General features: G+C 43.5%; 1 protein-coding gene across 3 annotated transcripts in view; it reads left to right on the top strand.

Annotated features, from left to right (window-relative positions):
- Window positions 1-26,626, top strand: part of MAST2 (microtubule associated serine/threonine kinase 2) — a 217,493-nt gene that overhangs the window by 72,139 nt on the left and 118,728 nt on the right. For all 3 annotated transcript variants that reach the window (XM_066626695.1, XM_066626696.1, XM_066626694.1), the window contains exon 4: window positions 1,756-1,787. In XM_066626695.1, coding sequence (XP_066482792.1) covers window positions 1,756-1,787 — 32 coding nt within the window. The remainder of the gene's footprint in view (window positions 1-1,755; window positions 1,788-26,626) is intronic.

Below are 26,626 nucleotides of genomic sequence, written 5' to 3'. Positions count from 1 at the left end.
TACCACTCCATAGCAAGCATGGTTACTTGCATGATGGAATACTCTTGTTTAAAAATAATCACAGAGACAACTAGATGTTAGGGAGGGTTCCCTAGCAAGGGTTCCCTAACGTGTCAGACATGCTGGTGTTCTTTGTTCATGAATTTATTTTCGTATGGAACATTGTTCAACTGTATGAGCCCCCTGCCTGCAGCCTGAAGTGGTATAGTGCAGACATTGGTTGGCCAGCTCAATGAGAATGTAAGCCTGTGGTGTGGTAACATTTCAAGTGACAGAGAAAAATCATGCTAGATTTTTTTTATGGCAGGGGAATGCGGTTGCAAAAAAATCAAAGTTAAATGCTGTTAGCCTGGCATTTTTTCTATTATTGTTATTGTTATTATTAACAACAACAGTATTTATATACCACTTTTCAACGGAAAGTTCACAAAGTGGATTACAGAGAAAATCAAACAACTAGTGTCTCCCTGTCCTAAAAGGTCTCACAATCTAAAAGGATGCAAAAGAACACCAGCAGACAGTCACTAGAAAAGACAGTGCTGGGATGATATATCAAGGCTAGCTTGAAAAGAAAAGTATCTAACTGCAGATTAGAAGGTACTCTTCTAATTAAATCTGTGTGAAATGTTAGACTTAATTTAAATAGGGCTTTTCCAAGGATTAAAAAGCAGTGAAATTCTCTTTTTCATAGTAAACTTTTAAAAGGTTTGTTTTCAGAGCACTGTTAACTTCTGTTGACAGTGTTAAAGATTACCACATAGGATAACGATACCATCTAGTGGTGCAATATTAATTTACAGTGTATGAAAAAAGCAAAAATTTGATCTCAGGTGAAAGTATTTAATACGATAAATTTATATTCTGTGTTTTTTTAGTGAATGTAGAACGATATATTATCTAATGTGTAGAATTAAAGCATTTTCATTGTCATTTTTTATTCACATTAAATGTTACAGTTTCTTTAATGTTAGGTAATTTATAATGATGTACACAAACCAACAATGCTTTAATTTTAACAATCACATGAACCACAGTCCAGCTGGGCTCTTTGCTAGAGCTGTTTTGTATTCTGTTAAAAATACTTTGGGAATCATGTGTGCTTTGCGATCACTGAGCTCCCCTCTTGACATATTGTGTTAGGAATTCAGATAATCTGTTCAGCAGGAATTCTTGCTGCTTGTATTATACTAGTGTTTCTTAACATTTGTGCTCCACCATACCACTTCATATGTTTCGCCTATTCGAAGTACCACTGGAAGTAACTGGCGATGAAATCATTGTCAGTTACTTCTGGGTTGGGAGTCCAGATGTCAACATAGCAAACACCAGTAAGAGGCTCAGTGTGGACAGAAGGACTTATTTGAGTGCAGAAAAGCGTGCTTTGGAGTTCTGTCCACCAAGTCTAGCCTCCTACTGATGTTTGTTGTGTTGCCTTCCTGGTTTTGCTGCCAGGTGTCCAGGGGTCCTACAAGTACTACCAGATACAATCTCAAGTACCACTAGTGGTACCCATACTAGTGTTTGAGAAACACTGTACTGTACAAATTGCGACTTGGCTGACTGTAAACATAGGAGAGATCTTCTTGTTGTTACGGAGATGTTTTATTATGTGCAGTTACAGAGGGGGCAGCTGATCAGAAACGGCTTTTGAAAAACTTTGATGCTTTAATAAAGCTCTGTATCGGTATATTCTTACTAGTTTTCTGTTCATATCAGCTTTCTGATTGACCATTTGTTGTTTTTATTTTTCCCCAGAAGGAACTTAGTCTCCCTAGAAGAGGAAGTTTGTGAGTATTAGCTCTTTTATTCTTATCTTAAGAATAATCAAATCTGTAAAAAATAAAAGCATATAAATTGTGGGAGCATATGATGCTTGTAGATATTTTTTCATTTGATATTGTTGAAAGGTAGAATAACACCATCTGGCAGTGGAGCCAGCTGCTATTTAAATGATTATATATAACAGAGTGTTCCATCAGTCTGCTAAAAAGAGTGCCATATACTTCTAGTTCTGGTATCTTTATAATATGTTTAGTGGAATGTGGGAGTGGGGGAGGGTGCAGTCAGTGACATAAAAAGAGTAGAGATAAATACTGCTGCACATATCCTTATACCACAAATATGTGGAATTAGTAATGGTAGCATTGCAGTGTGGTAGCATTGCAAAAGGGAACAGAGCAGATTGTTAAAAATAGTGTTAAAATTAAATCTGTATTACCTTTTTATGTGACTTGTGGGGTCTTAAGAATTCTGGAAGTACACACATTTCATGCAGTTTCATGATCTAAGGATTACAGACCAATATGGTCTGGTCAGTGGTAATATAAAACTCTGTTTCTAGTTGGATTATATGAGAAATGGGTGAAATAGTCTGCCTAATCCTAGAATCTGAATGAAAAAGAGTATTCTAATTGAGAATCGTGATCTGAATGCTAATTTAATCTCTTTTTAAGCAATTAGTTTAGATTTCTGCTACTGAATGAAATGCTAGAAATCTCCTTTTATATTGAGGGCAGTATTTGGAGCGTCTGTGTCTACATCAGTATGACTCCTCTGTTCTGGTGAAACATAGAGGTCCACAGAGGTCCACTTCACTTGCTGCTACCTTTCAGCTGTGTTCCTGCTAAGGTATGCAGCTGTTTGGCCATGTACCTCCCAGCTGAGCTCTGTGTATAGCCAGGCTCAGCAACGTGGAAGTTCAGTGATGACATTGCACTATGCAGCTACCAAAAGGGTTCATGCACTGGTACAGACTCCTTAGGGAAAAATGCCTCTTACATATGTTCATCTATTAACTTGGTATTTTTGGGGCTATCTCTCCTGTGCCCTGACTGTCTTAATTTTTGTATACCAATTCATAAGAGTCTATGGTTTCCTTGTTCCCTCTCCAACTGAATAGCACCGTGTCTGTGTCAGCTTTGAGAACATTGGTCTCTTTCCAGACTTACTTGCTGTGGTGATGGGGGGAAGGGAGCTCTGGTGTTGTTATTGCCTTCCTTTCTCCAGATCTCCCCCTTCACCCAGTGTCAAAATGGTAGACACTGCTGCCATCATGAGGACAAAGCCAGGCAGAGAGCTGCCATACTCCAAAACCTCCCTCATGGTTTCGTGAAGATTCCCGAAAAGCTATACTCTAGCACAGGGGTCCTCAAACTGGTATGGTTTGCCAGCTACCACCAGCCTGGGAAGCCCTGTCACTGCCTCCTTAAGGGGTGGGGAAAGGCAGCAACAATCAGGATTGTGCTACTTCCAGGGTCGACAGTGTGTGTGTACACTTACCTACAGCCAGTTCCAGCATCCTGGAGGGTCCAGGGAGCTTGCGGGGCCCCCCTGCAGGGCTCGCCAACCCTCCAAACATCTGAAAAAAATTAAAAACCCACCCATTCCTATTTTTGTTGTGAAACTGGAAGTGGGCTTTTAAAACTTTTTTTTTTCCAGATGTTTGGAGGTTTGGGGAGCCCTGCAGAGGAGTCTGCAGTCTCTCCAGACCCCCCAGGAGGCTGGTGCTGGCTGTAGGTTAGTGTATACACACCCCCTTGTCCCTGGTAGCTGTGTAATCCTGGGGATTGTATTGCTGCCTCCTTTCCTCCCCCTTCCACAACAACTTACCTTGGTTCTCAAACTCCCTGGCTACATGCTGCTCTAGCATGTGGCCCGTAGTCCAGGAGGTCTGGAACAGAGCTTTAGCGTTGAAGCAATAGCAGGCAGATGAAGAGTTTAAACAAAAACAGTTTATTAAAAATTAAGGGGAGCGGATAGGAAAACCCAAGACAAAGAAAAAAAGTAGACATAAAATGGCTTGAACTTTGGAACTGTCCAGGTGTGCCATTTGGTTCATGTGCATGCACACAGACCCGATTACAGGCTAACTTCAAAGCCAAATATAATCTCTTATGCTGCTATGTTATCAGTAATTGTCTTTATCAGTCCTTATCAGTAATTACAACTGGACATCAGTTTTGACTGCACTGAAGCAAAGTCAGAACATCCTGAGCATCCTTGGGTTAGCTAGGTAAACCTAAAGTTTATCTAATTTTGGTTAGGCCATTTGCCTGTCTGATTGGATATTTTGCAGTCTCCTGGCATTCCAACCCACCTTCTGGACTTGGTCAGATGAGCTGGAGTACCCAATGAATGGGAGTATGTATGCCAACCCCAACAGGTGTGCTGCCGAGGTACAAATGTTTTTGCTGGACTCCAGTGATGAAGGCAGGCAGTCCACAAAATGACCTGTCTGCCTGTCTATGTGATCTTTTTGCAGTTATACTGATTTCAGAGTATCACTCAGAGATGAAGGGAAAAGGGGGAGCTTAGTCATCATGCCTGCTATTGAATGTCTTTTGAAGGTAGAAGTATGGCCTGTGGTTGCATGCAGTCACACTGGATGTGTTTGAGATAGAAGAGTTTGGGCACAAACATGAAGTCCTGAAACACTTAAAGAGAAAGATAAGCTTCTCTAGATTGTAGTAAGTGCTTTGCTAGTAGTAGTGCTTCATACCGTCCTACAAACTTGTTTTAAACTGTGTGTTTTGAAAATGCTGTATTTAGTATAGTATTTTCTTGGTGGATTATTTTTTTTAACTTGGACCCCCTTTGCATTAAACATTTATTTATAAAAGGGCTTGGCTTTAAGCTTGTGTCATAGTGCATAGCTGCAACTCCTCAGTTGGAGGACAGTTGATCTATGAAGTATTGCAACCTTGTATATTACTATTTGTATTTTCCACATTCATTGTGTATGGCTGCAGGATAGCTGTAGCTGTTAATTTGTGAGCATAAAGCTCATCATATACCTCATGTTAATGTACCTTCCCACAGCTGGGAAGATTGTGGGCCCAGTCCTACCGAACTTTCCTGCTCTGGTGTAATCACATGTTCCCATACCTTAAGAAGGCCCCAGGGACTACCCCTCCATCGCAGGATGCAGTGCACACCCCACTGGCACAACTGCTTCTGGAAAATTGGATAGGATTGGGCCCTGTGTAAGTTGTTGGAGACAAGTTTTTATATTTTACAGCATTTTGAAATTACTTCTGGTGAAGTTAACTCTCTTTATTGCTGTGCTGCTGCTGATGTTCCTGCCTTCTCTCCACAATGTGGGGGTGCCCAAAGTGGTTTGGAATTTGCCAATACAGGCATGCCCTGGTATCCGCAGGGATTGTGTTCCACAACTCCCCCTGTGGTTATGTAAAACTGAGGATACTGGGGACACCCCTCCCCTGCCATCTAAGTGTGAGGGGAACTGCATTTCCCTAACCTCTGGAGGGTATTCTGAGCCCTGCAGAGGTTGTGTGCATCCACCTGCAGCCTTTGTAGGCCTCAGAATGACAGTTTAAAGCAGGGGTGGGCTAACATTGGCAGGAGGGCCACATCATCTAAGAACATAACAATAGCCCCGCTGGCCATAGGCCCGTCTAGCCCAGCTTCCTGTATCTCACAGTAGCCTACCAAATGCCCCAGGGAGCACACCAGATAACAAAAGACCTGCATCCTGGTGCCCTCCCTTGCATCTCACATAACCCATTTCTAAAATCAGGAGGTTGCACATACACATCATGTCTTGTAACCCGTAATGGATTTTTCCTCCAGAAATTTGTTCAGTCCCCTTTTAAAGGCATCTAGGCCAGATGCCATCACCACATCCTGTGGCAAGGAGTTCCACAGACCAACCACACGCTGAGTAAAGCAATATTTTCTTTTGTCTGTCCTAACTCTCCCAACACCCAATTTTAGTGGATGTCCCCCGGTTCTGGTGTTATGTGAGATTGTAAAGAGCATCTCTCTATCCACACTATCCTTCCCATTCATAATGTTGTATGTCTTAATCATGTCCCCCCTCAGGCGCCTCTTTTCTAGGACGAAGAGTCCCAAACGCCATAGCCTTTCCTCATAAGGAAGGTGTCCCAGCCCAGTAATCATCTTTTTTGCAGCTTTTCCATTTCCACTATGTCCTTTTTGAGATGTGGTGACCAGAACTGGACACAATACTCCAGATGTGGCCATACCATAGATTTGTACAACAGCATTATAATATTAGCTGTTTTGTTCTCAATACCTTTTCTAATGGTCCCAAGCATAGAATTGGCCTTCTTTACTGCCGCTGCACGTTGGGTCGACACTTTCATCGAGCTGTCAACCACCACCCCAAGATCTCTCTCCTGATCTGTCACAGACAACTCAGAATCCATTAGCCTATATGTGAAGTTTTGATTTTTTGCCCCAATGTGTATGACTTTACACTTACTGCCATTGAAACGCATCTGCCATTTTGCTGCCCATTCTGCCAGTCTGGAGAGATCCTTCTGGAGCTCCTCACAATCGCTTCTGATCTTCACCACTCGGAAAAGTTTGGTGTCGTCTGCAAACTTAGCCACCTCACTGCTCAACCCTGTCTCCAGGTCATTAATAAAGAAGTTGAAGAGCACCGGTCCCAGGATAGATCCTTGGGGCACACCGCTTTTCACCTCTCTCCATAGTGAAAATTGCCCATTGACACCCACTCTCTGTTTCCTGGTCTTCAACCAGTTCTCAATCCATGAGAGAACCTGCTCTCTAATTCCCTGACTGTGGTGTTTTTTCAGTAGCCTTCGGTGAGGGACCATGTTCAACGTCTTCTGAAAGTCCATATAATGTCTGGCAGTCGCAAGCCAGTGTGGGCTCCAACAGACTCTGATGGGCCACAGGCTCATTGGACACTGGGGGATCTCTGTGGGTTGGATTGGGGGTCCCCGAGGGCTGCAAATGGCCCACAGGCCAGGGTTTGCCCACCCCTGGTTTAAAGGGGAAAAAAAACCTTCAATTTCTTCAAAACCAGAAGTGATGTTTTTATGTCTTTAAAAGGCATTCGGAGAGCCAGGGAAGACCCGAAGGACATTTGCAAAGAGTTAGCACTTGTCTGAACTCTCTGCTCTTGCATGGCAACTTTCACAAACAAGTAGTTTCAGAGATTAAAAGAGCTGCTTTGAGTCTCTGTGGCTGTAATGTGGAGTGAATTGTCACAGGACATTTTGGTTTTGAGAAGGTGTTAGCTGAATAGGGTATTGCCTGTGTGTGTATACATACAAACATGCACGGAGAGAGAGCTTGGCTGAAGACAAGCTGAGAAATTCTTAGATGATTGAGGTTAGTAGGAAATTTACCCCTTTTGGCTCCCAGGAAAAGATTCCTCACTATGTAATAAACATCAGTGGACTATAAGCATCCTGATGCCATAAACACGGTCAGGGACATGTGATGCAATATCAGACAAGATATGTCTAATGGAAGGTAATTGAATGGTGCCAGAAAAGGAGAGAGAGCTCTGGACTGGCAGTAGTCAAGAGGTGGAAGGAGTGACAAGCAGCCAGTGAGCAGAGTCTGCTAGAAGGGGGTTAAAAGTAGGACCATGTTGAACATGCACAAAGGGAGAGACAACTTTATTTCTGTATCTTCTGTAATCCAAATAAAGTTTTCATCATGGTGATGATAGCACTTACGTTTTGAGACTGATTCTGGAGCAGTGCTCAGGCCCCCCTCAGGAAGTATCCTTGAGTTGTTTTGTGGGATCGGTTTGATAATTTCTAGACCAGCCACAGCAGTCCTGCCATGACAGGATCCTGTCGTTTCTTGAATATGTGTTGCTTGAATATGTTTGGGACAGTTAACACAGAATGAAAGAATAAACCTATGCCAGTGATTTTGAAATGGGCGTTGTGACGCCCCAGCCCAAAGGCCCTGGCCTCTGCCCCCTTAAGGGGCAGGGGCAGCGAGGAGGCAGGGAGGAGGCAGTGATGTGATCCCTAGGATCGCATGGCTAACGGGGCTGCAGGGATGGGATGCAGTCCCTGTGGCAGTCCCTGTGGCAACGTCCTGGGGGTGGGGGGAGTCCTGCACAAGCTGACCGCTGACCGCTGTAGAGCAAGCCTCGGGCACTCCAGCCTCTGTGCACACGGCTCTGTGACCCCAGCAGAAGCGAGGATGCGGGGTGGAGTGGTCTCCTGGTAGCGTTGCTGCCCACTGCCTCCCTGCTGAGCCCCAGATGAGGCAAGAAGGGGGCGGGAGGCCGGGGTGCAACAACAGGGGCTGCCACTAGTCACCAGGGAAAAGCCAGGGAAGCTGATGAGGGTGAAATTTTACCCCCCTCTGGGGAGGAAGGGGCGGGGCTAGGTGGGGCTGGCGTGTCCTATAAAGCGGGGTGGGTCCTTGATGACTGGGAGACCGGGGAGAAGCTATATGGGTGGTCCAGCTATACCTGTGTGCTGTGGCTGGACCCTGAGAGTCAGAGGGGTTACTTGGGTGACTTTACCTCCTTGCTCTGCATTAGTCTGAGGCCTCCCCTGCTGGGAAGGACGAACCCCTTGGGAGGGGCAGAGCCACAAGGTAGATTCTGGAACCCTCCTTGTTGCCCAAGGACCAGGTTGCCCTGGGCCACCAGAGATAGCCAGAGCCCTGGGATGCAACAGAAATATTATTATTATTAACAGTATTTATATACCACTTTTCAATGATAAGTTCACAAAGTGATTTACAGAGAAAAATCAAACAACTAATGGCTCCCTGTCCCAAAAGGACTCACAATCTAAAAAGATGCAAAAGAGCACCAGCAGACAGCCACTAGAAAAGACACTGCTGAGACGAGAAGGGCCAGTTACTCTCCCTCTGTTAAATAAAAGAGGCGCACCACTTGAAAAAGTGCCCCAGTTAGCAGGGGTATAGTCATGACAAGTTCAATTTAAGCAATTTTGCCCAACATTGCATATACACAGCAGGGACCAAATGTGTATACCTGTGGGGTGGGCAGAAATGGGTTAAATCAGGGGTGTCCAAACTTTTTGGCAGGAGAGCCACATCATCTCTCTGACATTGTGTCGGGGGCCAGGGAAAAAAGAGAATTAATTTACATTTCAAATTTGAATAAATTTACTTAAATTTACATAAATGAATATATTAGAGATGGAACTCATATGAACGAATGATGGTCTTGCAATAGCTTATGGTCTATAAAAGGCCTTGCACAAAGTAAGACCAACCTTTCCTTCACTGCCGTTGCTGCATCACAGATGTGAAATAACAAGCAGTGGAGGGAGCCCTTGTTCCCCAGCTCATGCAAGAAGTTGAACAGTCGCGTTCAAGCTGAGAGCAGTTGCGTCGGGTCAGTGTGGGCTCTAGCAAGTCTTCATAGGGCCAGAGGCTCATTGGAGACCAGGGGCTCCCTGTGGGCCAGATTGGGAGTCCCCGAGGGCCACAAGTGGCCTCTGTGCCGGGGTATGGGCATCCCTGAGTTAAATTAATGAAATTTAAGGTATTGATGTGTTACTTGTATAATTAATATCAATGGGTTGTATCCTAATGCTAGCATATGCAGAAGGAAGTTCCCTATAGGAGTTTCCTGTGGTCCCTGAAAAGCCACTTGAGTGTTGTGGGATCCCCTGGAACAGGGGTGCCCAAACCCTGGCCCAAGGGCCACTTGCGGCCCGAGGGGATGCCCGGTCAGGCCTGTGGGGAGCCCCCAGTCTCCAAAGAGCCTCTGGCCCTCCGGAGACTTGCTGGAGCCCATGCTGGCCTGATGCAACTGCTCTCCAGGTCAGGACAACTGTTCAACATCTCGTGTGAGCTGTGCGATGAGGGCTCCCTCCACTGTTTGCTGTTTCATGTCTGTGATGCAGCAGTGATAGAAAGGCCGGCCTTGCTTTGTGCCTTTTACATAACTATTGCAAGACGTTTATTCATTTATTCATATAAGTTCCACCTCTAATATTCATCTATGTAAATTTATTCAAATTTGCATTGTAAATTACTTCTTTTTTCCTGACACCCCCCCCCCCCCCCCCAGTATCAGAGAGATGATGTGGCCCTCCTGCCAAAAAGTTTGGACACCCCTGCCCTGGAATAATATGTGATGCAGAACAGAGAGTTGCTGAGGGAGGGGTAATTGAAATTTACCCCCTTGCATGGACAAGATTGCTATCCATGCAAATCATTCTGGATGTGTTATATACTGAGAAATCTCCTTCATCTGCTGAGTCATAAGCCTGTGGTGAAGAATTGCTGCTAAGTTCAAGTTAACCTTTTTGTAAATAATTTTCACAGTTGTATTTGATAGACCTTCTCTGGTGTTACTTAAAATGTAAGAATATGGTGGATAAAATACAGTACATTCAATGCATAGATTCTAATATTAAGAAAACACAGAGGCAATTTTCCATGTACTTCTAATAAGAAACTGAGGAGTGGATAACATTCTAAATAAATAGCTCCATTTGGTCAAGGGAAGAGACTGTCATGAAGAGCAGATGTATAAATAGCTACCAGTTTCTAAAAAGATAGGTGCTGATTCAGGAGTTGGAATGACCAGCTGTATGCTAATGATGCAACACAGCTTTCCAAAATTGCATGATGGAAGCTTGTTTTTTTCTGTAGAATGGGAAAAGAACATTAGAAGGATTTAGGATTATCTTGAAATGTATAGTAAAATTTTTAAACACGAAGAAATAATCTCAGTGGTATTCTGAAAAAAGAATTTTTTTAAAAAAATCTGTCATTAACCTGCCTGGAGAGCCATCTGAGGAACAGCATTTCATTGTATTGTATACATACTCATACATTTTGTGATGTTGTAAGTCTAGATGGTGGTTTGGGAAACTGGTTTTGAATAACCTTTCAGAATTTATGTTGCTAGATGTCTTCCAGTATTAGAGATTGTTGTCAAGAGAACTGAATGTCCCTCTTTCATGCTATCCTGTGAAGTCTAAGTTGTTATGCCAGCTGACTACCATGAGGAGAAATATTAAAATTGTATGTGTTGCACTTCACTGTGTGGATAGTGGTTTCCAAACCCATCAGCGGATATGTATAATGTTCAGTGCTGTTCTGTAAATGATGACTTTGAGGAGTGTCCAGCATTTGTTATGGTCTCAACACATGGAAACTGTTGTTGCTAGCTTTAAATTTCGCTAGAATCTGTGTATTGCTTTTGTAGTATCTGCAGAGTTAGCAGTTTAAAGCACATTGACCTGTGACACATTACAAGTAGTCTGACGCAGTGTGGTAAAGAAAATTCATGTGAATGTTTCAAGTGCTATAAGCAGGTTTAGAAGGATCCACAGGACTGGTAATTGCAGCATGCATATGGCTTTAATAAGTTGTGTTGCAGTTCTTTCACCGGTTTACAAGGACTGGCTTTTGCTGGAATTAGATTGTGAGCCTTTGGGGGCAGAGAACAATTTATTGATTTATTTTGCTCTGTAAGCTGCATTGTGAACTATTTTGTTGAGAAGTGATATAGAAATATTCTTAATCATCATTGAGTAATTCCTTGTCATAGCATATGCTATATTTGTCAGCTTTTTTATGGCTACAAATTTGAATTCACATATTTTTATTGAACACTTTAAACATCTTTTGAATAATTTCTGATGCCTAATGAGTTTTTTTGGTCAGTTCTATAAATTCATCAAAGCATGTTGATATTTGAGGTGCATTTTATTACTGGCACAATCCACAGACAAGTTATGCAGACACCAGTAAGTCTGTACAGTGTTTAAATAGGTCAAAAAATTTTTGCATCAACTGAAAGTTATCATAAGTCTCTCTAAAGGCAGAAGTGAATACATATCAGAAGTACTAGAATTTATATAATTGCTATTGATTCTTTTGCTAGTCCATCTTAGTTCTTCAACTCTCAGCACCTTTAGCAACCTGAGCTGTCCTATAGGATAGAAATACATATCTATATCTTTAAGAAGCTAACACGTTTCTTGACTTTCTATACTGTATAATGACTTGATTGAAAAATGATACATTAACTCTTTCTCTAGATATTTACAGTAGAGGGCAATGAAATAGTGCATCTGCTGCTTGTCCACAAATACAAAGATGCTTACTTCCCAAGAAATGCCTATATTTCCCACATAAGAATGTCAAGGGCTTGGTCTGGAAACACAAACTGGTGAAAGATTTTCTTAAGGGAAGAGATAAGTGATTTTCATCAGTATCTTTGTGTATAGTGGTCAGCCTTATAGTGATAGGCCCACTGAAAGAAACTAATATTTTTATTGTTGCTGGGCTTAAATAGGCAGCAGTTTGGCATTTTCTTCTTTTGGGCAGTTTTTGTGCACTTTGACCATTTTTCCTGGCCTCATCTGTGTGTGTCCAATTCCGTTAATTCAGATTTTTGAGAAAATAAAGCATTTGTTAATAAACTCTTAGCATGATGATTCACATGCTCCAGCCTCCCTCTCAGGTTGTTTTATATATGAGATAGTGAGTCTGAGGTCAGGCATATAAAGTCCTGGAAGATTGGTTCCCAGATACTTTATAACTATTGTCTAACTCAGTGTTTCTCAAACTTCCCGGGAGATTTACTTCCAGGGTAAGTCTTTGCGGGGGTGGGGGCAGAGGCAGCAAAGCAATCCCCAGGATCGCACCCCTGTGGGGGAAGGGGGGCTATTTTTCAACTAACCTTACTTCCGGTTTAATCGCGCTTGAAACTTTCACTGTTTAGAAGCCGCAGGGAACCCTGAAAGCGCTCCGCAGGGCTTCCCACACCCCCTAGACCCTGGGAGCACATAAGGTTAGTTGAAAAATAGCCCCCCTTCCCCGCAGGGGCGCGATCCTGGGGATCGCTTTGCTGACTTTGCCCCCGCCCCTAAAAGGGAGGGAACAGGGCATCATTACACAAACTGGTGGGTTGCAACCCACCATTTTGAGAACCATTGGTCTACCTTGTTTCCAGCTTTGTGTAGAGTGATCTTTTAGCCTATTTAAATAGCAGAAAACCATTGTTTGTGGTTGTAAATGTCATATCAGAAAATGTGCCAATAATACAACTGTGGTTTAGTCATTTGTTAGTGTTGCCCAGATAAGTATGGAAATAAATTTGACACTGAGTGCAAGACTTGGGTTTTGTGTATGTTTCAGTTTAATGATCTAGAATTTATGTCCTGCTTAGCTAGTTCAAATGGACTCTTGGAAGCTACTATAGGTGAGTAATCATTTTAGGCTGGCATAGTTAGAAGAGACTTATCATTCAGTACCTGCGTGTGTGGAGCATAACTTGTCAGCATTAGTTGTAGAAACTTAAAGATCACTGGGAACTGTAGACAACAGCAAAGTTTTCAGGGTTTTTCCTCTGTCTTTCCTGTTCTGTAAAGGGTCACCCTGTTTTGGTATTCTGGCTATGTTGATATACATGGTCACCTACCTGAGTTGGAATTACTGTAAAGGTTCAAGAGTATGTGGTGCAAAGGAAGAGACTGGAGCAAATTCAGTTATCAAACCCTGAAAGAGACTGTAGATGGTGGGTTATGTTGCATGCTCTGGGTAGCATTTAAAGATATGTAAGTGTGCATCTTAGTGGTCAGCAGGTTCCTGGTGTAAGATGATAATATCTGCAAATGGTGTGCCTCAAGATATTGATGACTAATTACAGAATGATGACATTGATTTGAATTACCATATATACTTGTGTATAATTCAAAAAATGTTTGCCTAAAAATTGAACATGAAAACATGGGTTGACTTATACACAGGTCAATACGATAAATGAAGCTTCTAAGAGCAGCTGCCTGGTGAAGTGGGGGTGGAACTGGTGAAGTGGGGGTGGAACTTGGAGAAAGAGAAGTGAAGGCATTATTAGACTTGTAGTCTGTATGAGGGTTTCTGCTATGAAAGTGCAGCACTGAACTCCTCACAACTCCCATAAGCACCTTCATCTTGTTTGGAGAAGAAGGTAAAATGGGTCATTTTTTTTTCCCTTTTTGACTTCTTGCTGCTGCCTCAGGATAATTCCTGGTAAGTCATTTTCAAAGAATTTCACACACCCCTCAGTTTTACCCCCCACTTATCTGAGGGTCATAAAAAATTCCATGATTTTGGCTCAAAACCTGCATTTGAGATTGACTTATAGGCAAGTATCTACAGTAGCAACAAGAACTGCACATTGACAGTCAAAATGAATGAGTCACTTTCTGGAAGAAAAAGACTTATTAAAAAGGAGTTTGAACTTGTTAAATCTAGCGTTTTTGCTGTTCTATTCCTTCTTAGTTCATGTCTAGATTTAGAAAGAGTAGAAAACCATAAATAGTTTCATAGTTTTATAAATAGTCTTATAAATAGTCCAGTGAAAAGCACAGTATACTCTTAAGTGCTATGCAAATGACAATTTAATAAAAGAATTCCATAATAAGAGAGGAGGTATGAAATCCTTTGTTAGACATTAAAGAAATGGATATTGAAAACTTCTGCAACACTAAAGAGCAGCTGCCGTTAGCTTTCCTGGAGCTCTGGGTCAGAGTACAGACTGTGTACTACTTTTGCAGTGTGAGCTTTCATGTTGGTATGTGAGGCTTCTGCCAAAGTCTTTGCTCATGTGCCATTTCGCCTTCTTGGTCTCTGTTTTCCTTGTGGCTAGTTGCAAGTGTTGCTTCCTGAAATGAAGAAACGTTTCAGTGATTTGCTGTGTTGTAGCTGAGTGATAGAAGTATATTGTGGGCTTTGGTTCAGGCACTATATTTGATTTGTGCAGAGTTGACTTCAGCTTTTTCTTTACTGGAAGCCATAAATAAGTTTTGCAGAAGACTTCTTTAAAAAAAATTGCATTCTGACATTATCCAATGGGTGTGTACTACTGGTGATTGATGCTGGGCTACACAAAAACTCGGCATTGGATTTATAACAGCATTTCCACTTTTCTGGCTTTAAAATCTCTGTCCTTCAGACAAGGCTAGTGTTTGACACAGTACAATGATGAAACGAAGAAGAGAGAGATTTGGAGCCCCGTCTCTACGGATTCAGTAAGGACTGTTTGGGGGAATAGATTTGAGGTGCTTAGCTCATCCATCAGAACCAACAAATGTCTTAATTTGAATCTGAATTTGTTACATGAAGGATATTTCAATAAACCCATACATTGATATGGCTCTTAGTTTATATATGTTGTGAGAGTCTAATGTAGAGATAATGTAATGTAATATGTAATCTCCTAGTGTTTTTATGTAATGGGACAACTTAAGTATTCTGCTTGTATTCATTGACGTAAAATGAATAAGGCTAACATTAAGCTCTTCTGTTAATAAGCAAACAGTATAGTTCTAAATATGTATTCTTGGGTTTAGTGAGTCAGTTAAATGTTGAATTATTCAGATTAACTTTTTAAGTGGTAAGACTAAAACTTTATTTGAACTTCCCACAATAATGTGCAAGTTCAGGTACTCTGAATAGACAAATGTTTAAAATTCAGTGCAAATTCCTGCATCTTTCAAAATGTTGCAATCTATTGAGAATCGCTGCCAAGGAAGAAATAGGTAATATTTTATTTAGAAGATCCTAGGAAAGCCCTAGCTGCACTTGTAGGTCTTGCATGGCAAGTTGTAGCCTATGGCTATCAGTGACGTTGGATGTGAGTGCATTATGCTGTTACTTAGAATGAAGCTGGAAGATAGTTCATTGTTTCAGCAACTACAGTTGTGGTTTCCGCATAATGTAGGGTTACTCATAGGATATATCTGGACTGATTACTGGCAGTTCTGTGTAGCTTCAATACTTCAATCCTTTTATTTAGGCCCCACTCCTAAAAATGCTTTAAAGATACATAAATGTGTTTTGAAGTGGATCCCTGTTCATTTGCTACTACTACCTATTTTTGTTTTCTGAAAACAAACTATACAGGATTACTTTGATACTGACTGTTTCTGTTGTGGTACTTTGTCAGAATCTCTTCTCCTTTCCTCTCCCACTGCCGAGGAAGTGATGTCCATCAGCATGTGTTCTCTCCTACGTCTGCTCCAGGTCTGCAGCATCTTAAAATTCCACTTAGTGCTGATTGTGCCCTTGCTACTTCTCCTCTAGCGTTTTACCTCAATTCACAACCTCAGAGCAATCCTGGTAGTCCTTGCTACAGCAATCCACTTCAGTGGAGGTAAGAAGATATTTTAAGTAGGAATATCTGAAATTTAATACAATAGATCATAACCTTTTACTTGGATAATTCAAAAAGTAGCCTGTACTTTGTGTACATTTGAAGCATTTGCATATTTGTCGTATCTACACAACCCAACATTGACAATAAGGAAGTAAGTATAATTCAGAAGCACAGTACAGTTTAGCCTCAGCATCAGTGGGTGTTCTGTTCCTGGAACCCCTGTAGATGCTGAAAACCATGGATAGTAAAATTGTTTAAAAAATTCTTTTTTAAAAAGCATCCCTTTAAAGAGCAGTTCAAAAACCACTTTTCTTACCATTGTAGAGCAGCAGAGGGGCAGGCAGTCTCCGGCAATTAGAACAACTGTTGTGCCAAGGCAAGTGGACCTCTTCCTTAGCCTTGGTGCTCTGAAAAATGCAATGCAGAAGTGATTAAATGTTTCTGTGTTGCATTCTGGGGTGACCAAGGGAGGTGGTTGCAACCTTGGTGTAACCCAGAAATAGCTGTTCTAATCCCTGGAGGCTGCCTGCCCCTCTGCTGCTCTACAGTGGTAGGAAAAGTGGTTTTCAAACTGCTCTTTAAAGGGACACTAAAAAAATAATAAATTAAATATTGGCAGGGTTCTTCTTGTTAATGGTGGCCATCCACATTAAGCCAAATCTGCAGATGGTCAAACTGCAGATGGGGACTGACCAGTTTTATTATCTAGACCAGTGTTGTTCAGCCTTGGGGTTGTGATCCCAATGTAGTCAGGAAGCCTCAGTAGTGGAGTCACAGCAACTTACAGGGAATGAAAGGGGTTGAAGACCACTGGACTATAGTACTACCAGGTAAAGGTGGAGGCATCTGCACCCCTTCAGGTACACGGAAATTGTGTCCCAATCCTGCTGAGGTTCTTAGCAGTTGTGCTAAAATAACTTTCTCTAGTACCAGGCTTCATTGTAGCCTTTTCTGATCTCTCCAACAAGAATATTTGGTTAAAATGAACAATGCTGGGACAACATGAACAATGCTGGAACAACATAGTGGGGCGGGGAGTGGGTGGATAGGGTCCTGAGAGGGGGGACAGGATCAACAGTGGTTCCCAGTCTCATACTTTGTTTTAGTTTGTGGCACAAAAAACGTTGAAAACCACTGATCTAGAACTCCATCTTAGCCTTCTAAATAATGAATGCACATGCAAGTCACTTGCATGTGATCTTAAACAATGGCTTCTTATGGGAGCTTGATAGAGCATTCTGTGTTGATTTGCTTGGATTTCCAATGCTGAAATTTGTCTACTTTGCTTATAGAAGCATCTTTCTTCAAAACTTAAGGTAAATTCAGACTATTGCTTTCCTACCATTGTGTGTCTATACAAATCCAGCTTCCCATGACCTTGGGTAACTTCATCATTCAGTAGCCCTGCTTCAGTCAGGGTTTACACTATCCCCATGACCCAAATCTCTTGTTAATTGACTAATCACCTCGAACAGGGGTGGGCAAACATTTCGGCAGGAGGGCCACATCTTCTTTCTGACACTGCATTAGGGGACTGGGGAAAAAAAAATTTACATTTCAAATTTGAATAAAATTGCATAAATGAATACATTAGAGATGGAACTTATATGAATGAATGAATTTTACTGAGCTTATTTATAATACACATGAGAACTATAATACAGGCATGTAGAACCATATGAGAACTATGAACTGTTTGCCACACACCTCTTGCATAGGGAAAACATACAGACCAAACCAGAATCATATGAGACATGAGTTGTTCAGAGGCAATGGGGAGGGGTTGTTAAAATTATGCCCAGGGAAAAGCAGAAAGCTCATGGAAGCCTTGCTCTAACTCAGCCTGCAGCTCGCAACTGGCAGTCATAGGCCAGTGCAGGCTCCAACAGTCTTGGACAGGCCAGAGGCTCATTGGAGACTGGGGGCTCCCTGCGGGCCAAATTGGGGGTCCTCGAGGGCCACAAATGGCCACCGGGCCGGGGTTTGCCCAGCCCTGATCTCGAACACTGTCAGTTGATAGAAAAGTACTAATGTTTCAATCTGCTGAGTCACTGACCATGCGAGGTAACAGTCAGGAATGGTTAGATCAGGGGTCAGCAACCTTAAACACTCAAAGAGCTATTTAGACCCATTTTCCAGAGGAAAAAAAACCTTGGGAGCCACAAAACCCTTTTGACACCTAGAATGAAGATAACACTGCATATATAGTTTTTTTTTTACCTTTATGCTCTTATAGGTCCCATTTTTATGAAGTAGCCCCCTCTTATAGCTTTTAGTTTTGTCATACATTCTTGTCCTGTGTTTTCAGACGCCTGGTCCTCTATGGTGTTTTGCCTGATTCCAAGGCCATTCTCTGCCTGGAGAATTATGCCCACTTTAAGCAAATTAGCTCCCCTTTCCCCCAACAAATGACCCTGGTTCTGCCCTGCAGTCCTGCTGGACCCCACCTCCAGGGTAGCTCCCCTGTTCAACCTGCAGAGGTCCTCTCTCCTGCCAGCAGCCTCCCACCACTACAGCAGACTCTGGATCGTCAGCAGATCTTGGGCACAGCAGCCGCACTTCAAACTCCAGTGTCTCTAGCAGTCCCTTAGTCACAAAGTCAGTCAGAGTATCCAGGGCAGAGTCCAAAGTCAATAAGCCAAGTCACAGTCCAAGGTCAGATTCCAAAGTCAGTCAAATCAGTCAGAGTATCCAAGTCAAAGTCCAAAGTCAACCTGCACTCCTTCTACAACCCACAAACCCTTCCTGCCTCAGGTGCTCTTATATCCCTGAGGGCCCTATTGCCTTCAAGTGGCTGCAGCTGTGCAGCACACTCTGCTGTATGCCCAGGCCTTACCCTCAAAGGAGCCACTGCTGACACCACATCTACCTACTCACCAGATCTTCCTAGATTCCAATACAAGTGGGGGGGGGAGCAGATCTCTATACAGACCAGTGCAAAAACTGGGAGAAGGTGCGGGGGAGGGAAGATCTCTATATCACAGCAAGACCATTGCAAAACCCCTTGCACACAGAACCAACACATGGAAGTTGGGGTGGGGGGAGATCTCCATACATACCAGTGCAAAAACAGGGGGAAAGGTAAGTCAGCCCCAGTAGAGTCAACGGGGCTTCATCCCAGGGATGCATGGACAGGAGTGCAGCCTGTGAGTGGCTCCTCTCCCTGTCTACTCAGAAGTCAGCCCCAGTAGAGTCAACGGGGCTCACTCCCAGGGGAGTATATATACACTGCATATATAGTTTGCGCTCCCCTCTTGTAGGTCACAGTTATATAATACACTTCCCTCTTCTAGGTCCCACTAAAAATCAGGTCCAGACCCACAGTTGGAGAACAACTGTTTTAGATTGTGCACAGGTGAACTGCTTGTGAAGGATACTGTCATTCTTTACTGTCATTTACTTCTGTACTTCTGTAAATGCCTTTCCACACAATACTACCTCTGAACAAGACCACTTAGTACTACTTAACACTGTTCACAAAGGTGCTCCTGAACAATCAAGCTAAGAGTTCAAAACTGCATAAAATAAAAGGCATACTAACAGTGATTACTTCCCAACCATGAAATATGCTTTGGTGCTATATATACAGTATGTTACGCATACAGTATACAAACATATACAGAATATCATCTGGTGCAGGGGTCTCCAAACCCCCTTCAGGTTTCCAAGTGAAGGAAATGGGGCAGTGAGAGTGTGAGTGAATGACCGGGGGATGCTGAGTGGGGAGCTTGAAGGCTGTAATCCTGTGCACACTTTCCTGGGAGCAAGCACAATGGGACTTACTTCTGAGGAGATGCACAGGATTGTGCCCTGAGCTTGGGAGGAGGACAGAGCAGCTGCACTCAATTGCTTGCTTTTGCCTTGGCTCCGTGGGGTCAGGTTCGTTTACGCACCCTCCCCTACACGGGCAGGCGGCTGGGGCTGCGGCTGGGGCAGGAGGGAACGTGCGGTAGCGGTGCGGGCTCTTTGGGCAGGAGCTGCTCCGCCAGCCGTTCACGCCCTCTCCTATGGGGCGCAGCCGCAGGAGGTGAGGGAGCTGCGCCTGTGCGCTCGGGCTGGTGAGCAGCGGCTGCTTCATGGGAGGAGCGTGCCCCTCCCCCCACGGCTTGGCCTCGCAGGGGGCCGCAGGAGAAGGCTGAAAGAGCCGCTTGCGGCTCCAGAATGGCAGGTTGCCGACCCCAGGGTTAGATAATACTCGTATTTCTTAATGAATCACAGAAACTAATAACTGTGCGTGTTTTCCTTAATGGTCAGTCTACTTGCAGATTGGTTCTGCCAGTGTTGGTGTGTGGCGGAGGCAGAAGGGAGTTTTGAGGATGTAAGAAACCTTTATGAGAATTTTGGTATAATAGTAGTAGTGCTACTCATTGGATTCCAGTTGATCATTTGATTGGCTTGCCTGGAAATTGAAGTGCACAAAAGCACAAATTGCTACACATTTGCCCTCTTGGTTCTTACCCTCACCTTAAATTTAAAATATTTCCCCATGTTAATTTCTGGGAAAACATTAGTTCCACTCAGTGGTTACAGACTTCAGAAAAGTATGTGCTGAACAGAGCAAACAATGCTGGAACATTGCTATACCAGCCTCTTCCACCCTCACCCCTAAATATGTGTTGCTGTCTTCTTAGGCAAATAAAACTTAAATGATAAAGTCAGCTTTAACTGACTCTCTTTTCTGTAAAACAAATTGCATTAATAGTCTTTTAAGCTCATTCCCTTCATATGTTAGTTAAAGCTGTTCAAGAGAGTTAACATCTCTATAATAATTTTTCTTCCTTTTTCACTTCAAATCAGCCTGTAGCTAACTCTGTATTTTGAAAGTTTATATTTAGTTTTTATAGAAGTATTTAGAAAATTAACAGCCCAATCCTAATGAAAATCCACCGTGCTGTCCAGTGGGGCTGGTGCAGCCTCCACTGCTTCCAGCTCGAATAAAGGCTGCTGGAGGTCTCCTTAGGATAATGGAAAATCTGAGCTGCTCTGTGTTTGGTTTTCAGGCCTGGGAGAGGGGATAGAAAACAGCGGTAGCAGTGTCTGACATCCCCTCCCTCTCTCAGGCCTTAACTCCACAGCGTTCCTAGGGGGGCATGGGGGGCAAAAGCCCCCAGGGTGCCATGCCACTGGAGGTGGTGCTACCTTCCTCGCCCACCACCCCATCTGGGGGCCTTCAGAGAGCAAAGGCCATGCATGGTCCCCCCATGGCCTTCTTGAAAGCCTTTGGAGGCCACTGGAGAGCCTTTAAACCCCACTTCTGGTTTTCAGCCAAATACTGGAAGTGGGGCTTAAAGGTTTTCCGGAGGCTTCCGGATGTAGTGGGGGGCGGCACTCGGCAGGGGGAAGGCATCCTGTAGGCAGCAGGATGCCAGGCAGCACAGGGGCCAGGATTCCCAATGCATTAATTATCTGGATCCTTTTCAGTCTGGCTTCAGGCCAGGGTTTGGGATAGAGACTGCCTTGGTAGATGACCTGCGCTGGGGAATGGACAGGAGGAGTGCATCCCTGTTAGTCCTGCTGGACCTCTCAGTGGCCTTTGTCACCACTGACTATGGTATCCTTCTGGATCGGTTGGCTGAGTTGGGGCTTGGAGGCACTGTCTTGCAGTGGTTCTGTTCTATCCTGGCTGTCAGATCCCAGAAGGTGGTGCTGGGGGATGCTTGTTCGGCATCCTGGCCGCAAGGTTCCATTCTGTCCCCCATGCTGTTCAACATCTACATGAAGCTGCTGGGAGAGGTCATGCGGAGGTTCGGGATAGGGTGCCATCAATATGCTGATGACACCCAGCTCTTTCTCTCCTTTCCTCCTGATTCCAAGGAGGCAGTCAAAGTTCTGTTCCGCTGTCTGGAGGCTTTTGGGAGCTGGATGTAGATGAACAAGCTGAAATTAAATCCTGATAAGACAGATGTTCTCCTGATCCAGAAGTCTAAGACTCGGGTATTGGGCTATTGTCCTGCTCTGAATGGGGTTGTACTCCCTCTGAAGGAGCAGGTCCGCAGCTGATCCTGGATCCGCAGCTGCTCCTGGATTCCCAGGTAGCAGCGGTGGCCAGGGGAGCTTTTGCTCAGCTTCTACTGATTCGCCAGCTGCGACCATACCTGGGTCACTCAGACCTGGCCACGGTGACCCATGCCCTAGTGACATCCTGAAGGCATTTGGGCCTCTTCAGCCTAGAAAAGAGACGCTTGAGGGGGGACATGATTGAGACATACAAAATTATGCAGGGAATGGACAGAGTGGATAGGGAGATGCTCTTTACACTCTCACATAATACCAGAACCAGGGGACATCTACTAAAATTGAGTGTTGGGCGGGTTAGGACAGACAAAAGAAAGTATTTCTTTACTCAGCGTGTGTTTGGTCTGTGGAACTCCTTGCCACAGGATGTGGTGCTGGCGTCTAGCCTAGACGCCTTTAAAAGGGGATTGGACAAGTTTCTGGAGGAAAAATCCATTATGGGGTACAAACCATGATGTGTATGCGCAACCTCCTGATTTTAGAAATGGGTTATGTCAGAATGCCAGATGCAGGGGAGGGCACCAGGATGAGGTCTCTTGTTATCTGGTGTGCTCCCTGGGGCATTTGGCGGGCCGCTGTGAGATACAGGAAGCTGGACTAGATGGGCCTATGGCCTGATCCAGTGGGGCTGTTCTTATGTTCTTCTCCAGATTAGATTACTGCAACGCGCTCTGCGTGTGGCTGCCTCTGAAGACGGTCCGGAAACTTCAACTAGTGCAGAACGCAGCTGCCTGTGTGGTTGCTGGGGCTTGTCGGTTCGACTCCATAGAGCCACTGCTTCGGCGGTTACCACTGGCTGCCAGTTCATTTCCGGGATCAATTCAAAGTGCTAGTTTTGACTTTTAAAGCCCTATAAGGCTTGGGACCAGGGCATTTGAGGGATTGCCTCCTTCCATACAATCCAACCTGTCCTCTCAGGTCATCAGAGGGGGCCTTTCTGACTGTGCTCCCACTAGTGGAGTTGAGGGGGATGGCGGCAAGAAAGAGGGCCTTCTCAGTGGTGGCTCCCCATTTGTGGAACTCCCTCCCCCTGGAATTTTGAACAGCTCCCTCTTTAGAGTCCTTTTGGCAGGGGCTTAAGACCTTTTTATTTAGGGAGGCCTTTTATGCTTACACCAGGGGGCATGGTGCTTTTTGAATGGATTTTAATTTGGGATCCAGATTTTTATTGTGTTTTATTGTTTTTAATGTCTTTTATATCTGTATATGTGTATTTTATGTTTTTAATGTTTTTTTTAATTGTGAGCCACCTTGAGTGTCATTCAGTGGGTAGAAAGGCGGGATATAAATCTCTTAAATAAATAAATGAATAAATAAATAAACTGCACCTACTTCACCCTCCCCTGTCCCCATTATGCCCTCCCCCTGCCCCCACCACCCAGCAGAAAGCCTACCTGCTCTTGTGGGTTCAGGCCTTCCAAGTGTAGGCAGTGGGCCAGTTCAAGCCTTACCCCTGGCACGATGGGCCTCTGTGCTGCAGCAGCTTACCTTATAGCACATTTGTGACAGCATGCGTACCCATTCCACCTGTGTTATTTGTTGTAGGACTGAGCACTGTGCCTTTTTGTTTAGCGTTATGCTTAAATAGAAGAAATAATTAGAACAAGGTTTGTGAATCTCATGTTAGGAGAGGAACATTTTCCCCTAATAAAACCAGACTGTTGTTCTTTGGAGCCTGCCCATTTGCAGGCAGTGCAGGAAAATTCCTAGGTGCATGTTTGGTTGCTTAAACTAGCATCCAGCATAAGGATACTACTTGGGCTGTGGTCCAATTAACATTCTAGTTGGTCAGTATTACAGAAATGATGAGCTAGAAGAGAAGTTCTGTTGTCTCAGAGGTACTATGCTAAGTAGAGTGTTTTAACTAGAGACTCATGCACACATTATATGGTCTCATTATATGTATTATTATACCAATTACCCTAGTCTGTGTTGTGCTGAACTCATAAAATTATGGTTACAGAGAGAGTAAGTATTGATTTGAGCACACACGGTCAAGTGATGGCATCAAAAGGGCCATTGTTTGAAAGTTGGTTTGTAAAGTGGAATAAATCAGTACAGAGGCTTCCCTATATTCAGCTTACACAAACAGCCATGTACAGCCCTTAGCTCCAACCCCAGTGTCATCCTTATGAGCCAGCTGCAGGAATTTAAAACTCTGTAGTTCACTACACATGCTCCCCTCATGTGCACATGCACTCTCTCTCCATTTTGCCCCCAAGAATATCTGTATTTAGATTCATAGCATTGGGATCCCCATTTTCAATGTTGTGGGCGCAATCCTAACCCCTTATGTGGGTCCTTTCCAGCACTGACACAAGGGCAATGCAGCTCTGAGGTAAGGGAACAAACATTCCCTTACTTTGAGGAGGCCTCTGTGAGTGACACCCAACTGCAGGATGCAGCACATGTCCCATTGGCACTGCTATGCCAGTGCTGGAAAGCACTGACATAAGGGGTTAGGATTGCGCCCTGTGAATGTCTTCTTTAGCTTGTTTCACCAGCATTATTGGACTTAGGAAAAAATGACTTGCATACAAGACAGACCCCTAGTATCTTATTTGTTCTTAACATTGCAGAAGGGGAGCTTCTGTAATGTTTAAACTGGAAAAATCTTTAAGGCATGAATAGAAAATGTCTTTGTCATAAGAATATAAGAAGAGCCCTGCTGGATCAGGCCAAAGGCCCATCTAGTCCAACTTCTTGTATCTCACAGTGGCTCACCAGATGCCTCAGGGAGGACGCAAGACAACAAGAGACCTGCATCCTGGTGCCACTCCTTTGCATCTGACTGCATCATGTCAGTGGTTGCCAAACCACAGGATCACTGTGGTGGGGAAAAACCCATCCCCATTGTGAGCAGCACTTACCATTCTGCTAAGCCATATCTTATCTAGTCAGCCAATTGCTACTGGAAGTTGCACCTGGCAGCCTTGTCTGCCCAGAAATCCGGGCATAGTACCTGCTGAGGCAACCGACAGTGGAAGTGGCTGCCTGCCACAACTTACTGTAGTGATTGGCTGGCAAGATAAGACACAGTGCAGCGGAACAGTAAGCGCCACTCCCAACAGGGATGGGTTTTTGCAGGCGCTGGATGCAGCCCCCGAGTTGGGGTTTGGCACCCGCTGGTCCTATGTCATTGTATGATATTTGTGTAAAATCTTGCTTGAATGTCTTAAGCACCCACTAAACACTTGAACTGCAGGCAAATGAATGTGGATTTCTTTGAAAAGTGTAACAAAGTCCAAAGAATACCTAGTATATTCTACATAGATGATTGCCAAGTAATATCCATTATAGAAAGCCTCTTTGTGCAAATCTTGATACAGATTTCTGTTCCAACTTTACTAGGATAGGAATTTACTTGATTATAGCTTTCACAGTTCCAGAACTTTTGGCTGTTTGCCTAGAGAATACACAATAGCTGATAGACATAGGCACACATCTGTGAACTACAATTGCAGCTCTGTGATGATTACTTTAGAAGTTGTTGCTTTCACCTGCGCAGTTCTTGATTCCGTTTTATCCATCTATTCATTCTTTGTTGTTGTTTTATTTACTTGGATACCATTTGGTCGAGCTTTCTGGAACAAAAATTCATCCTGTCAAGTTATTTGCTGACACTACTACACTTAAGTTGGGTTATAGCTTCCTTAGCTTGGTAGGGAATTACATTGTTCATGAATAATATAACATTGACTTAGACTTCTTTCATAAATGTTTACTTTAATTTTTCTTGTTCTGGCATAACAAACCTTTCTGTTTAAACAAACAGTTGTTGGTGTGCCTGACTTCAGCTTTCTGGTTACAATATCTGGTGAAAGAAGTGTCCTGTATTAGGAAGGTCAGTTAAGCAGGGTTGAATATTTTAAAACATCAGCTAAGAGGTAATTTTATAATAGCTTAAAATGTAATCAACTGAAATGAAGCTTTTAAAAATGACTGACTCTTAACTTTCATGAACAAGGTTTAATGTGGTTTAATGGGTAACAACAACAACAAAAATCAGTATTCAGTTTCCATTCTTTCTGATTTGGTTATAAAGATTTTACTTGCATCTTAAGTGAAGTGGGGGAGGAATTGGAGAACCTGCACTCAGCAGCTTGGTGCGTAAAAAGACCTCAATTTTGTTAGTTACATTTACAGTCCAATTCTAACATTTGTTCCCTTATCCCACATTGAATCCCAGCAACCTCTACAGGATCTACTGAGATCCACTCCAACTTAATGGCACAGAACCAAGTTGCCCCATGTAGGGCTTTCAAGCCCAGAAGAAGAGTTAGGATGCAGTGGAGGCCTCCTCCCCCACCCCCACAAGACAATGTGATGTGGAAATCCAGTGATGTACGAGTGATGTGATGTGGAAATCCAGTGATGTTCGTATATACAGTGATGTGGAAATGCTTCTGTGTTTATGTGGGATCTAATTATTTTTCAAGCAGTGGGTATATCTGTTCAGGGTATGCTACAGTATGCATTCAGTCTCAAGTGTGCAGGTTTGGTGAACTCTTCACTGTGAGTTCAATTTGCTGCTTGTCTACTTTCCAAATGGCAGTAGACAATGTATCTGTTTTCTCATACCCAATAATCAGAAGGTTCTTCAAGGGTCTGTCTAACATGTACCCACCTATAGAATCTAGTGATGCAACTGTCTGTTTTGTTGGTTTAATGCCAACTTATGGGCAAACCGTTTGAACCTATGACTACAACAGA

This window comes from Tiliqua scincoides, chromosome 4 (assembly GCF_035046505.1).
Source record: "Tiliqua scincoides isolate rTilSci1 chromosome 4, rTilSci1.hap2, whole genome shotgun sequence".
In the NCBI taxonomy this organism is placed as follows: Eukaryota; Metazoa; Chordata; class Lepidosauria; order Squamata; family Scincidae; genus Tiliqua; species Tiliqua scincoides.
Note: the sequence above shows the minus strand (reverse complement) of the source record. Positions and strands in the feature narration are given on the sequence as shown.